This window comes from Pyrus communis, chromosome 4, assembly GCF_963583255.1.
Source record: "Pyrus communis chromosome 4, drPyrComm1.1, whole genome shotgun sequence".
NCBI classification, from domain to species: domain Eukaryota; kingdom Viridiplantae; phylum Streptophyta; class Magnoliopsida; order Rosales; family Rosaceae; genus Pyrus; species Pyrus communis.
In genome coordinates, this window is record NC_084806.1 from 28,801,190 (window position 1) to 28,814,973 (window position 13,784).

The 13,784-nt window shown below is 37.1% G+C and overlaps 1 protein-coding gene across 1 annotated transcript; it reads left to right on the forward strand.

Annotated features, from left to right (window-relative positions):
* Positions 1 to 8,447: 8,447 nt before the first annotated feature.
* LOC137732067 (uncharacterized) lies at positions 8,448 to 11,449 on the forward strand. Its single transcript, XM_068471362.1, has 3 exons — positions 8,448 to 8,614; positions 9,624 to 9,803; positions 10,670 to 11,449. Exons 1-3 carry the CDS (start codon positions 8,492 to 8,494, stop codon positions 10,718 to 10,720), a joined length of 354 nt encoding a protein of 117 aa, XP_068327463.1. The 5' UTR covers positions 8,448 to 8,491; the 3' UTR covers positions 10,721 to 11,449.
* The last annotated feature ends 2,335 nt before the right edge of the window (positions 11,450 to 13,784 follow it).

The window sequence follows — 13,784 nt, forward strand, 5'->3', positions numbered from 1 at the left end:
TCATTTGGCAATAGGCAATTCAATCACCTCAAGAAATAGTAATCGCATTTAATGAATTGTAATTGTCTATTGCATCTCCACCTCTAAACTGAATAGCCAAAGCAATTCGCATTAAAATATTAGTATTTTTTATTTTATAAAATAATATTTTTTTTAATTCAGATAGGATTTTAATTTAAATAAAATACCAAATTAAATAAATATGAAATTACATAAAGTACAAATTAAATAAATACCAAATTATATAAAGTACTATATTAAATAAATACAAATTACATAAAGTACCCAATGGTGTTATTAACTTAAAATTTTAAAATTATAGATAGAAATTACATATTTATAGAAAACAAAATTATAATTTTGAATTTTTTTTTTTTTGAATTTTTTTCTGATTTTAAATTAATTTTTAAGTTTTTTATTAACTTAATTAATCTGGACTATTGGATTACAAAAAGATTGAAATCCAACAGTCTAGATTTTGAAGCATAGCCCAACTGTAACATTTTTTATTTTTATTTTTTAGCGATGGAAATCCAACGGCCCATAAAAATAGCCATTGAAAATCTAACGGCCTGGAAAAAGTCATGTTGCTCCTAGCAACGGTAACTGAGTGGGCTGCCACGCAGGCCCCACCATCTGAATTTTTTTAGCCCACGTGCCTGATGCATAGCCCACGTGCCTGATGCAAATTTTTTTAGAACGTGGTAGAACATGGCTGACGTCAGCCTAATATCACATCCACCCAGGTGCTCGGATCCTTGACTATATAAATAAGCCCAAGGTCCATGCCACCACTCCAATCCTTATTCTATTAATTACAACGTGTAAGAGCTTATAAAGTCTAACAAAACCAGTTTTGATCGATGTGGTATTGTGGCTCTTTTATTTGTATTCAAAATCCAACTAGTGAGTCATGCCACCAAGATTTCGGAAGGCAAGCCCATTTTAGCGAAGTTATTTGTAGCTATGGTAGTAAAAATTTGCCGTCTTTAGTCTTGATGAATTTGTACTTACAAAACAATCAACACATTTGATCAAAGATCAAAGCCTCATACGGCCACAAGGGGGTGGTTTGGCCAGTGAATCTTCGATGCCTAAGTCAGTATCTCTCGAAAGAGTAAGTGTTTAGGGACGTATGCATAGCAAAAGCTTACCAAAATTTGGTGGAGATGAAGGTTTATAGGAAGAGGTGGTCGGACATAGTGTTAAGTAGTCGCCTAACACGTGCCAGCATCCTATTGGCTAATGTGTGTCATCCGTTAGATGAATAAGGAAAGGATATTTCCAAGATATTAATTAGGAGAAAATATATGTGGATAATGGTGGAAGTATCCTTGATTGATTGTGATATGGATTACTTGATGAAGTTGATCTTTAATTGGGGATGTATTAAAGATAAGATTTAGTTATTAATCCTTATCTTTAATACCTATGACTTTTCCATGCCACAAGCAGGAGAACTTTGAGCAGTCATAAACAATTGTTTAAACTTCGAGGGATGTTGAGCTGCCTGTGGGAGTATTTGTATGTCTTGTCCATTTAATGAGGACAAACTTGTCTTCTTCGGGATAAAATCCACATGTCGCCTCCAAGATTTTTGTGATTATTTTTTCCTCCACAGTAACAACATTCACTTCTTGATAAATGTGAGGGCAGTAAAAGTCACCTTTTGGATGCTAGTGAAACAATAATTCTAGAGAAGCAAGAACACTAGAATAATCAATTTCCAACCAAAGTGTACATCAATCTCGCATAAGCAAAATTAACAGCAATAATAATTACTAATAATTCTAGAAAAAATAAAGAATTTGTTCTGACCAATACCTTGACAAAAATCACCAAGAAACTCATCATATCTGTCCCTTAAATTTCCTCCAAAAGCAGCAGGGCCAAAATTCTTTGGGGCTAGCGACTTTCTTTTGGCACACCTTTTAAGCCAAGTGCCAAATGTATGCTCCCTCCTCATAAGGTATCAAAGCTACACATTGAAAGCATATTAAACGCAGTTGTCCATCATGATCACTACTTTGCAAGGAAGATAGATGTCGTAGGCCGACAAAGTCTATCACCTTATCAGAAGCTCACAACTGATTTTGGATTCCAGCTAATGGGTGCTCTACAGACTCAACTAACGAATATTGTTGACTTGCGGAGAGTATTGCTATTGAGAACCTCAAGCACTTTTGTAAAGCAATTGAAGCCATATATGGAGCCACATACCTCCGTAAGCCAAATCATGAAGACTTGAAGAGGCTTCTACGCAAGGCAAACAAAAGAGGCTTCCCTAGCATGATAGGAAGTCTCGATTTTATGCATCGGGAGTGGAAGAATTGTCCTAAAGAAGGCACATTTTCTAGTTTTATTTTTCTTTTTGTGATTGTCTTTTCTTGGCTTTTTGTTTGGAGGTCTGTTGGAGTTTCTTTGAGCTCATACTAATGACCAAGGCCAAGATGTGCCTTTAACCATTTTAACTATGACTTAGACTATGGGATCATGATTTTTTTGGTTCATGATTTGTGGTAAAAATAATTGGAATATACACAACCTATTAAGCATAATCCGGCATCCTAGGCTTAAAGCATATTAAAAGTATTACTTGTTTCCTAAGTAAAGAAACCCTAATTAAAGTCATGTTAGAATATTTGGGGATTAGGCAACGTAATCATGACTCTAGAAAGATTGAGTATCTTTTCCACATCTCGGTCAAGCAGAACTATGCGCTGTTCTCTCGTGAATCGCCTTCAGCAAGGTATAACATTCAGGATCTGAACTCGATGAGAAATCTGTCTCGATTGTATGCATTGAGAGTGGAAGAATTGTCCTACTGCTTGGGTTGGCCAATTCAAGGATCGTCACAACAAGCCAACCATCATGCTCGAGGCTGTGGCGTCTTACGACATATGGATTTGGCATGCATTATTCGGTGCTCCCGTATTAAACAAAGATATCAATATTCTTTGGTCTTCTCCTCTGTTCAATGATGTTGTAAATGGATGGGCATCGAAATGGAGGTACAAGGTAAATGGTAATGGGCATGAGCTAGGTTACTACTTAACTGATGGTATTTATCCTAGTTGGTCTACCTTTGTGAAAAGTTATTCTCATCTTGGTAGTGTGAAAAAGAAATTATTTTCGCAGAAACAAGAGTCTTACAGGAAGGATGTGGAGAGAGCGTTCGGGATCCTACATGCTCGATGGGCCATTGTTAGAGGGGCTGAAGGATTATGAAATGTGGAAGACATGTAACAACCCATCCCGGAGCTTTTCGAAACAAAACGACATTTTTGTAATTTCACAAAAAATGGGATATTTTGAAATAGGATTTCTTTTGGGCCTTATTTTGTGTGCCCTGTAGGGCCACTTACTTTTGGGTTGTCCTCTGGCCCACTTTCATTTCTCCTTTTCCCTCCCCGTGATTCACTCTCCTTCTTTCCTTCACTTTCTCTCTTCTCTTTCTCTCCCCCCTCGCTGCATCCTCCATTCCCTGAGGACCAACACACACACACACCCAAAGGACCACGACGAACGACGACACCACCACCACTATGATGGGTTTCCTCCCTCTCCCTCATCCTCTGTGAAGCACAGAAACATATTTGGAACCCAGCACACCCACCTCTCCGACAAGGTTTGATGGCTTCGAGCTTATTCCGAGCCACGGCTGGACCTGAAATTGGTAAAATCTTAATCTACTTTTAGTGGTCTTCATTTTGGTGGGCAGATAGCATGCTAGGGTGGAGAATCGGAGTTGTATGGAGCTTGGGAGGCTTCGACCTCCTTTTTCGTCGATACCAGTTTAAAACCAGGTCGACCAGACCTGGTAACCAAATAAACCCAACCCTTTGGGTAGTGCAAACCCAGGCCTTCGGCTCAATGAACCCAGGTCCAAACCTATTTGCTAAACCTAGCCCAAAAACCCTTGGGCCAACTCAAAACTAAACCCAAGCCTAACTGAGAACCAGGCCCGGGTCTAGTTGCCCAGGCCCAACCTTTCTGGTGACCTAAATGGCGAGTGGCGGCGCATGGCAGTTGGGGCCGCCACCTCATGACGGCTCGTGAAGGCGCGTGTGGCTTTGTGTGGGAGAGTTTTATTAATTAGACCCTTTATGTGCTTAGGTGAGTTTTTCGATGTCCTGAATCCGTTTATGACGTCCGTTTCTCAAAATTCAATTGTTAAGTTAGAGTTTTGTTAATTGGACCCTTTATGTACTTAGGTGAGTTTGTTAGCGGCTTTTCCATCCTTCCTATTTCGAACGGCTCTTCAACGATAGAGTATCTGTGAGTGGACCCCTTCCAAAATGCATATTTTACTATTAAAAATGCATACATGAAAGCATGATTTAATGGCTATGTTTTATGAAACATTTATGAGTAAATTGGTTTTATGCCTTATGATATTTCATGCTTTATCGAATTTACTTTCTTTGTAGTATATATGATGAATGACTATATACTATGAAGATGATTTAAGATATGATGTTTGAGCTGCTGAGCTTCGTTGAGATGTATATATACTTATATTCTTGAAAGATTATGTTCAATGATTTTTTTGCTTATCTAGTCGCAACTATGTTCTGCTTACGAGCGTATACTATGCCTGCGAGCGTATGTTCTGCCTATGGGCGAATGATCTGCCTATGAGCGTATGATTTGCCTATGGGCGAATGACCTGCCTTCGGGCAATACTGATACAATTATTTATCACTTTATATACGATGTATGTTTTATTAAAGGTTTTATGGCATGCTAGGGTTTTCAGAAAACCTATTACTTATTATGCTATACGAGTTTTCTAAAACTTTAGGGGTTAGTACGTTGATGAATAATTGTTTTAGTATTACTTATATATCAACTTGGTCCACTCATGTTTTGTTTTGCGCCCCCTCAAGACTTAGAATCGAGGCGTAAAATCCAGGCGTCAAGGCACTTCCACATTGGCATCTTCGAGTCCTCTCAGTGTAGGACCCATTCCTTTGTTCATTCGATTTTATATTATTTCCTTTCTAGTGTCTTGGTTTAGTTGTATGCTCTGAACACGTTCCTCAATTGCATATTCACTATAGTCAAATTTACAAGTTTTATTTATGTCGACTAATTGTTTTAGTTCTCATGCATCCTAATATGACTTCGTCACCTTTGGATGTCAGCTAGCACGTGCATACCCCGATGTTTGGAGAATATTGGGGTTGGGGGTGTCAGGACCTTTATTCAATCATGATGACGTGCATAATTTTGCATAACATGATTGTGGAAGATGAGTATGTAGAAATTGAAGAAGTAACTAATGAAGATGTGGATGATGACCAACCAACATATGCGAGAGCTATGGCAAGAGATGTTGAATATCTTGTTGCAATTACATACGAGACCCGAAATGATAGGGTCACACTGAGTGAGTATATGAGACGTTTAAATAGAATTCAAGCTCCTCAAGGTCATGACACACTCCGCAAGAATTTGGTTGAGCATATATGGCATCGAGAAGAAGAACGTTGATGATGGATAATCTTAAGTGTATTAATGTGTTGGTGTATTAATGTGTTCTTGTGTTAAATTGAAGGCATCTATTGTACATCAAAGTGTGCAACAACAAGTACAATAATTATTGAAGGCATTTAGATTAATAGAAACAATAATTAATAAGCCATAAATTTAATACACACGATAATTAATAAGTCATAAACTTAATACAAATGACAATTAATAAACCACATAAACTTAATAAAATTGATAATTCATAAACTACATAAACTTAATAATGATATCCACCATTTGGACTTGGTGGTGGACTTGGGATATAGCCTTGAGATGAATCATCATCTTGAAATATACTTCTTGTGGCATGCCTTCGCAAAATTTCCTTTTGCTTATCATGTAAGAACTTCTTCCTCTCTGGAGTGTATTTGTTGAGGTCCTCCATCATGAAATTACATTTGAACATTTCTTGCTCCTTATCCCCTTCGTGCGTAATGGCCAAACACATTTGGGTCGCTTCTTCCTCCCGAGAGCTATGGCTTTCAGTCAATCTTGCAAAAACGGTAGCAATTTGTGCACTAATCAGATCTTGGGACTTCCCTTTTCTCTTTGCTTCCTTTTGCTTATCTCTTCCCAAGGGCCTTGCAAAAGAAGAAGTTGGGGTCAATTCATCAACACCTTCATTGACATCAATTGTATGTGTGGCTTCACTATGAAATAATCTTCCCCATTGTTGGTCCGCATCGGTTCCCCACCTCGGACAATCCTTGAGGACGTTGATGCAACTTAAAAGCTTGATTTTTTGGTGTAGTTCTGGTCTTGTAAATTTTCATTGCTTTGTCACCCTATGCAAGAAATACAGAAACATAATTAGTTGCAAAATAATATTATGTACATGACAAATAAAATATCAACAAACAAACTCACAACTTCTGTGGCGCTCCTTTCACTAGCCATGTCAACCACGACTCTCTGCAAGCTTTTTTCCATTAAGTGCACACTTTGTTCGTAACCTTCCACCGATCGTAAACACCACTACTTCCCTTCAGCCGACATTGGAGTTTTCATTGAACTTATCAACGATTTTACCCCACAACCTTTTTATTTTGATTCGTGCCAACGACACCATCTTCACTAATAGAAACTCATTCCAAGCATAAAGCAACATCTTCCTCAAATGTCCAATTACGACCTCTAATATGCTCTTTTGCCATCTTGAAAAATTAGGAAATGGGAAGAAATGGTAGAAAGAAAAATTGGAAGAATTGTAGGAGAAAAGTGAGTTTTGTGTAGATGTTTGAACAAGTACATAGGTATTTATAGAGTTTTTGGGTGAATTTTGAGTTAAATAACTTTTTTTTTTATAATTATTTTAGCCGTTGGATTTAAATTTGGGCAATTTTATATATATATATATATATTTACCATTAGATTTAATTATATTCGATCTCAGCAGTTGGATTCAATAAATATATAAATATAAAAAAAAAATTTGAATGTAGGCCTGGATTAATCAACGGCCTGTTTATGTATGCCGTTGGATTAAAAATAGCTGTTGGCTCTCTGGTTCAAATGGGCAACATGCCCGCGTGGGTGGGGCCATGCCGGTCTCAGTCTTGGCGCGTCGCCCGCATGGGGCCCGTCTCCTAGGGGAGTTGGCGCTCAAGCGTCGGGTTTCACTCGTAATGGTGGGCTCACACCATTTTCTGGGCTAAATCTGGGCCGGTTTATGGCTTTTTTTAAGGTTTTAGGTTTTAGATCCAAATTAGAATTCGGGTTGGAATGGATATGGATTGGGGGGAATAGAAGGGGAAAAATAGGTTTTAGGCCATGGGTTGGAGTTGGCCTAAGGGGGAAGGGGTGGGCTTAGTGTGATTCAAATTTAACTCTTGCTAAAATTGAACCCAAAACTTCTCACTTAAGTAAAAAATGAATAGCAGTACACCGTATTAAATGTCTATCATTGGCCATGGTCCTGCTGCCACCTGTGCACTTCCGCAACTGCTTTTGATGTGCACAAGCGCTGCACATATCCACTCCCTGTCTCTTCAAGCTCAACTCGTAGTCTCTGTGTCCTCCTGCTGCGTAAGTGTTCTTTTTCTCTTCTGTAACTAATAATGTTGCTATCTTTTTCTGCTTTGTGGGGCGTTTTACCTCCGTATTGGTTATCTAAAAATGATCGGTTGGAGTTTCTTATTGTTTTTTTCTCGTAAGAATTTCGAATTAAATTTGCTTTTGCTGGTTCCTCGGCCTGCTTTTGTGGCATTTTAGGGTTTAAGGGAGCACAGATGGCTGGGTTTTCTCGCATGTTTGTTCCACAGAGGGAATTTTTTGTGGTCTGTTGCCACTTTTTTGGTTTATAGTTTTGGGTATGATTTAACGCGTTTTATTTTATTTTTAAATTTTTGGGTTTGTTTTCTGCATTCATTTTAGTTAATATAATCCGAAATAGTTTGATTCGAATCGATCGAGGTTGAAGCATTCTTTAGCTTGGCTCAGTTTTCTATTGTATTGCGTTAGTTGTATTGATAATATTTGTTTTGATTACAAGTGATATTGTTACTCTAACTCTAAATTACACGAAGGGGAGTGGGAGGGTTTGAACTCGGAATGCAGTGGGTTGAATAGAAAGCGGCAATCCACCACATGCACTGTTAATATTTGTTGTGATGGTTGAGAATATTTTGTTCACCCATCTTCTTTGTTTCACCATTATTTTGTATTAGAGAGTGGGGTTTTTTTTTTTTTTTTTTTTTTTGGGGGTGGGGGAGTAATGACTAAAAGTCTCATTTTTTAGGAGTTACAATGGAAGTTGGCACTGTTGAGAACCGTGGTCATTTAAAGTTCGCAAATTTCATGAGACGTGTAGTCGATAAATGCTTGAGTCTCTCTCATCAATGGAACTGAAATTCGGATAACGCGTAGTATCCAAATTCTGTATTTCTGAGGGCCTTTTGATAATTTATTCTTATGCTTGTTTGGCATAAAGACTGCTTTTATTGTCATTCATGCATGGATGGAGTTGGTGAGGGCAGCAGTCTGCTTCCAAGTGAACATTTTCTTGAGAATCATGATATGGACATTGGCACTTATATCTCTGCCGGGGCGAGTTTTGACTACCTTACAGAGGGAGAGGCAGGTTGATTTTATCTGCTTTCAGTGAATTTTACTCTCCTATTAAGGAAACACATATATTGAGCATGTCATTTACAAAGGAAAGTAGACTGGCATGTTGACGTGTAATTATATGTAGTAACATCCCATTCTCCCCCATTGTGTTTTTGTTTTGGTTTAGTTTATGAACGGTTTACTATATATTTTTGTTTGTTTATTTGTATGTTGTTTTGTTGCTCGTGTGATTGAGCATAACTTCCTACTAAATCTCACACTTGTAAATTTCTTACTCATTTCAGATCACAAAAGTTTAATTGAAAAAGATTTGAAAAAATCTTGTAGTTGTCCATTTCACTTCACGTTTAATTTCCAATGAAAGAGCCATGAACTAACAAGGGAGGACGGATGACTACAGGGTTAGGAAAAGGTGCCAAAGAAAAGTAGGAACAAAATTATAGACGAGTGGCTCAATATATAGAAACTACAAGATAAACTCTGTGATAATGTGAACCATTCTTGTACCTCTGGTACATCACATGCTGCATGCTACTACCAGTTTGTTTAACTCTCAAAGCTTGCAAAAGGATTGTGTGTACATGTGCATGCATATGGTGTGGGGTCATTCTTGTGCCTCTTTACAGGTTTGACAAAGCTGACTAGAAATATTACCGTTGTTTTCTCTTGAGTCCTTTTTCTGGATTAACCGTCTCTGTTTTTTATTTATTTTTTGGCTGAAAAAATTAACTTTCTTATTATTAGACTCGGTAAGGTCCTGCTATTTGAATTAAGGATGTCAAGGATGATGGGTGGTTATGATTTGTGTTCTAGCTGGAGACTAGGATAATAGCTTTTGTTTGTTTACTACGTCTGATCTAGCTTTTGATGATGTTTATTTCCAGCTGTTGGGCTGTTAGTTCTTTGTCATCTGTTTACGCTTCATCTGCTGGATGGTTGTTTTCCTCATTGTATTATAGCTCCTAAATTTCATATTCTCTGAGAATGTCTTGGCTAGAAAAATGTTGTTATGTAAACAGCTGGAAAAACATTTACTCGATATGCAAATTGAGGTGGAGAATCTAGCATTGGATAGAAAAGAGCTTCAGGAGCATCTACATACAGCCATTAACGAACGAAGAATGATGGAGTTGATATTAGCAGAACTTGAAGGGGAACATGACAAGGCCATTGCCAAAGTTGAACTACTAGTGAGCGAGGTAATGACTTTTATCATCCCCATGCATGCCTTGAGCTAGTGGCCAAAACTGCATTCCACTACTCTGGCTGCACTTTATGTATGTATTTCTTACTATGCTAAATACTTCTAATTTATAACTTCTCTAGTATGGTTTGCGGAACAAGAGTTTCTTGTGTCCTCTGGCTCTGGTGTTTGGCATGCCAATATCTAGCAATCCAGAATAAGGACATGCCAATATGAATGAGTGAGCCTGTGCCCTTTTATGATGAAACGGTAACATCATTGTTGATTTGAATGTCTATTTCTTGTAATGATTAAATTTAAAAATTGATACTAAGATCCCCCTTCTTAAGAAAGTTCATTTTGATTAGAACCAAAAGAATTATTATTCTTGTGGTTACCCTGGACCATCTAATTCTTAGATCCCATTTAACAGTTATCCGTGAAAAAATCAGAAAAAGTCGAAAACTGTTTGATCCTTTGATTATTATCGCGAGTATCTCACTGTTTGCCATAAACATTGTCAAATATTATGCGGTGTTAACTTTTGAAAAGTTGGGTCGCTTTTCTTCTGATACTTATAAGTTCAATGATTAACCACATACAGATTAAAAAACTTAGTGCGCTATTACTTTTGAAAATGTAAAACAAGTAATGCTAAGTACACTGCACTAGGGTTAAAAAAATGTTGCTTCTGAGTTTAGTGAGACCATCAAACAGATAAGTGTATTATCCCTCAGTTCTTAAACGAGACACAACAAGAGGCGTGTTCACTCAAGTTGCTTGCAATGCAAATTTAGATCTGTCTTTCTATACATTTGCATTATTATGTCCCATTTCAATTATACTTAACTGAATACTTGATCCTTGTATGTGATTCGGCAGTTACACGATCTGAGAACTGAAAATCTGCGGCTAAAAGAAATTCAGGGGTAGGATACTGGAACAACAAAGGTTGAGATCAAACAGGCAATGCCCAGAGTACAGCCATTGGGATCCCATCACTGAAATCCTGTTATGATGGAAGTGGATTCATCCTTCAAGACCTTCCGATGCACAAAGATACTCGGGGGATGAATGCAAAACTAAAATGGAGTTGCTCAAAATCTTGAGAAATGAACCAATATCCACTGGACCTATACATCCTGTTATGCCTGAAATCAGCCTCAGAAGTTTAGATATGAGTGAAGTTTTCGACCATCGAAGGGGTATTGCAGTCAAACAGACTCTTTTTAGTCCAGCGTTGTCACTTGTGGTTGGAATGATTGTTTGGCAAGCTGAAGACCCTTGCATGCCCCTTATCGTGGCTCTCTTCTCTGTGGTTGGTATGTCATTGAAGAGTGTGGTTCAGTTTTTCTCTACCATAAAGAATAAACCTGCTTCCGATGCGGTTGCTCTCTTAAGCTTCAACTGGTTCATACTGGGAACACTTACGTACCCGACATTACCGAAGGTAGTGCATACGGTGGTTCCTGTGGCATTAAATTTTGTCGACCGAGTGTTGAGCTGGCTTGGTTTCTCATTTTTCCTAGCTTAAGTCTTTCTCTTCATTTTCATATACGGACGTGTACTATATATAGACCCTGGAATACGAAATGGTTCTTTGTATATACATCGTTTAGAGAGCTTGTATGGTAAAGGTGCCCTACACTATTTGATTTTATCTTGAGCATGCATTGTTTTGTTAAGTTCCCTCGAAACAGAAGCAATGAAACCAGATAGTGATCTAGATAACAACGCGGGGGGCCAAATGCAGATGATAAGTAACGCAATTAAAGGAATGATGCACACGATTAAGTGATTGGATTAGTCTTTGTGTTGTGTATGAAATTATCAGAAAAACGGGTCAAAAGCTTACTTCCAACATCGATATTATACCCAACTCAGTAATTACCACTTGTATAATCCATCGTGTGTGGGGTTTTATCACAAAAGATCTCGGTATTAGTTGGTATGGAGTTAGGATATTTAAACTTCTCTTTTTTTTAGAGATACGGTCAAGTGGGATATTTCAACATTATGTTTTGATGATGAGTTTGTATTCGTTCTCCTTCAGCTAGTGACGTGTCTGGCTTTGACTCCCAGTCTCAGTCAGTTAACTGTATAATTGGCGTCTGAAAAGGAGCAGAGGAGATGGTATTTTACCTTGCAACTCCCCATCTCAATCTGTGCTATTAAATCTAGGAAGAGGACTCGTCGACTTGTCACTACTTAGTTATTCCTTGGTTTCACAGAATTGGCAGGCAAAGCGCATTTTACTCTTGAAAGTAAAAGGTTACAAACCATTTCTAGCTTCCAAATTATATCCAAATTAAGGCCTCTTTGAATTATATATGTACAAGAAGAGGTGTGAGATTTGAGTGAAACCACACAATAGTAAAACTATAATAATCAAAGAGACTTGAACATAAAACATCTCACTTATAAGTAGATATGAATATCACTAGATCGTAGTTTTTATTTTTTTATTTTCTTAAGTTTTTTTTTATTTTTTTATTTTTGACAATGATAATACAAGTAAGTTAAATTGTTAGTTGGTAAGGAAAAAAAAAAGAATCGAAAATGCACCAAGATGCAAATGCATACTTGCTTTTCGCCATTATGGTAAAGCGCCATCTGTAGTTAATTGTAGTGTTAAAAATGACACTAATCTTTTACGAGATATTTTCAAAATAAATGGGTTTGTTGGCCCAACCAATATAAATAACAACAGAAAACGCTAGAATCAAATTAAATAAGAAATGCTAAGGAGACTTTTTCAAAATGAGAATTTTCATGAATTTTCTATCACATCACAGTTTAATATTAATTTCGTGCTAATATTATTAAATATTGTGCCAAAACATGAGGTGCCAGAGAATCCATGAAGAGTTTCCATTTTCTAAAGAGTCTCTTTAGCATTTTTCAAATTAAACTATCTATGAATTTTTTTTATTTTCACTAAAAAATTATGTGTGGTTTGAGGTTGAATTCTCATTTTAGTAGAATGAGAATCCTCTCCAGATCCTTTTTGTAAGGATCCCGGGAATTCTCAAATTGTGTTTGTCTATCATACATCGTGCGACCAGTTTTCGTCAAATACTGTTCATGTTTAATTTTAAATAAAAGTATTTAAAATGTTTAATTTTAAATAAAAGTATAAACATGAGCAGTACTTGACGAAAACTTGGAGCACAATGTACGATAAATGGACACGATTTGGGAATCTTCATAATCCTCACAAAGAGGATCAAAAGAGAACCCTCATTCATTTTAGTACTTGATTAAATATAACTGTTTTATACCATTTTTTTGCCGTACATATTTAAGGTTGATTGAAAAAAAAAAGATTGGACCTTTTTGTATTTTTATATAAGTTGGCACCACACCAATAAAACCTTAGTTTCTGCATGCTGTGGATACTAGTTTCTCAGCATGCGCTCATGCGCATGCGAAACTTCTTGTTTTAGTCATTGGCACTTGCATCCTTAAAGATGTGTTGTGTTAATTATTTTTTTCCTCATACTACATTCTAAAATTAAAATTCAACGTACAATTGCAAATAAAAGAAAATAATACATAATTAAGTTGCATGTAAAATGCTGAAAGAAAAGATCCTTGCATGCGCGAACCATGTTCAAAGAGGTTACAAAAGAATAAAAGAAGAAATACAATAAGGAACCAAATAATGGAGTAAGAGAACATATTAAATAATTAATCTATGCATTAAGTTGAAGAGTAAAAATTCATATATATCATATTTTCCTTACGGTATCACAAAATACAACTCAGTTCCGTCGCATCTGTTTGAATAGTTTATCTTATTAAAAGTTACTAAAAGATTGTGTCAGAATCGGCCATGAAGGAATCAGGTACTGGATCTTTAGTTCTAGGAGATATCTCAGATGTATCCACACTCGGTCTCCAACCTCAAGCTCCAGACGACGAGGATGAAAACGTGGAGCCCAGTGAGGCGGAAATATCGGCCAAGGAGGATCAAAGGGACACCATGGGCCCTTCA

What these genes read in the sequence shown, in the direction of transcription:
- LOC137732067 (XM_068471362.1), top strand. Translation starts at nt 8,492, where the DNA reads ATGGAGTTGGTGAGGGCAGCAGTCTGCTTCCAAGTGAACATTTTCTTG. An exon ending in CCTTACAGAGGGAGAGGCAG is followed by an intron (nt 8,615 to 9,623) that starts GTTGATTTTATC and finishes TTATGTAAACAG; the next exon opens with CTGGAAAAACATTTACTCGA. An exon ending in TTGAACTACTAGTGAGCGAG is followed by an intron (nt 9,804 to 10,669) that starts GTAATGACTTTT and finishes GTGATTCGGCAG; the next exon opens with TTACACGATCTGAGAACTGA.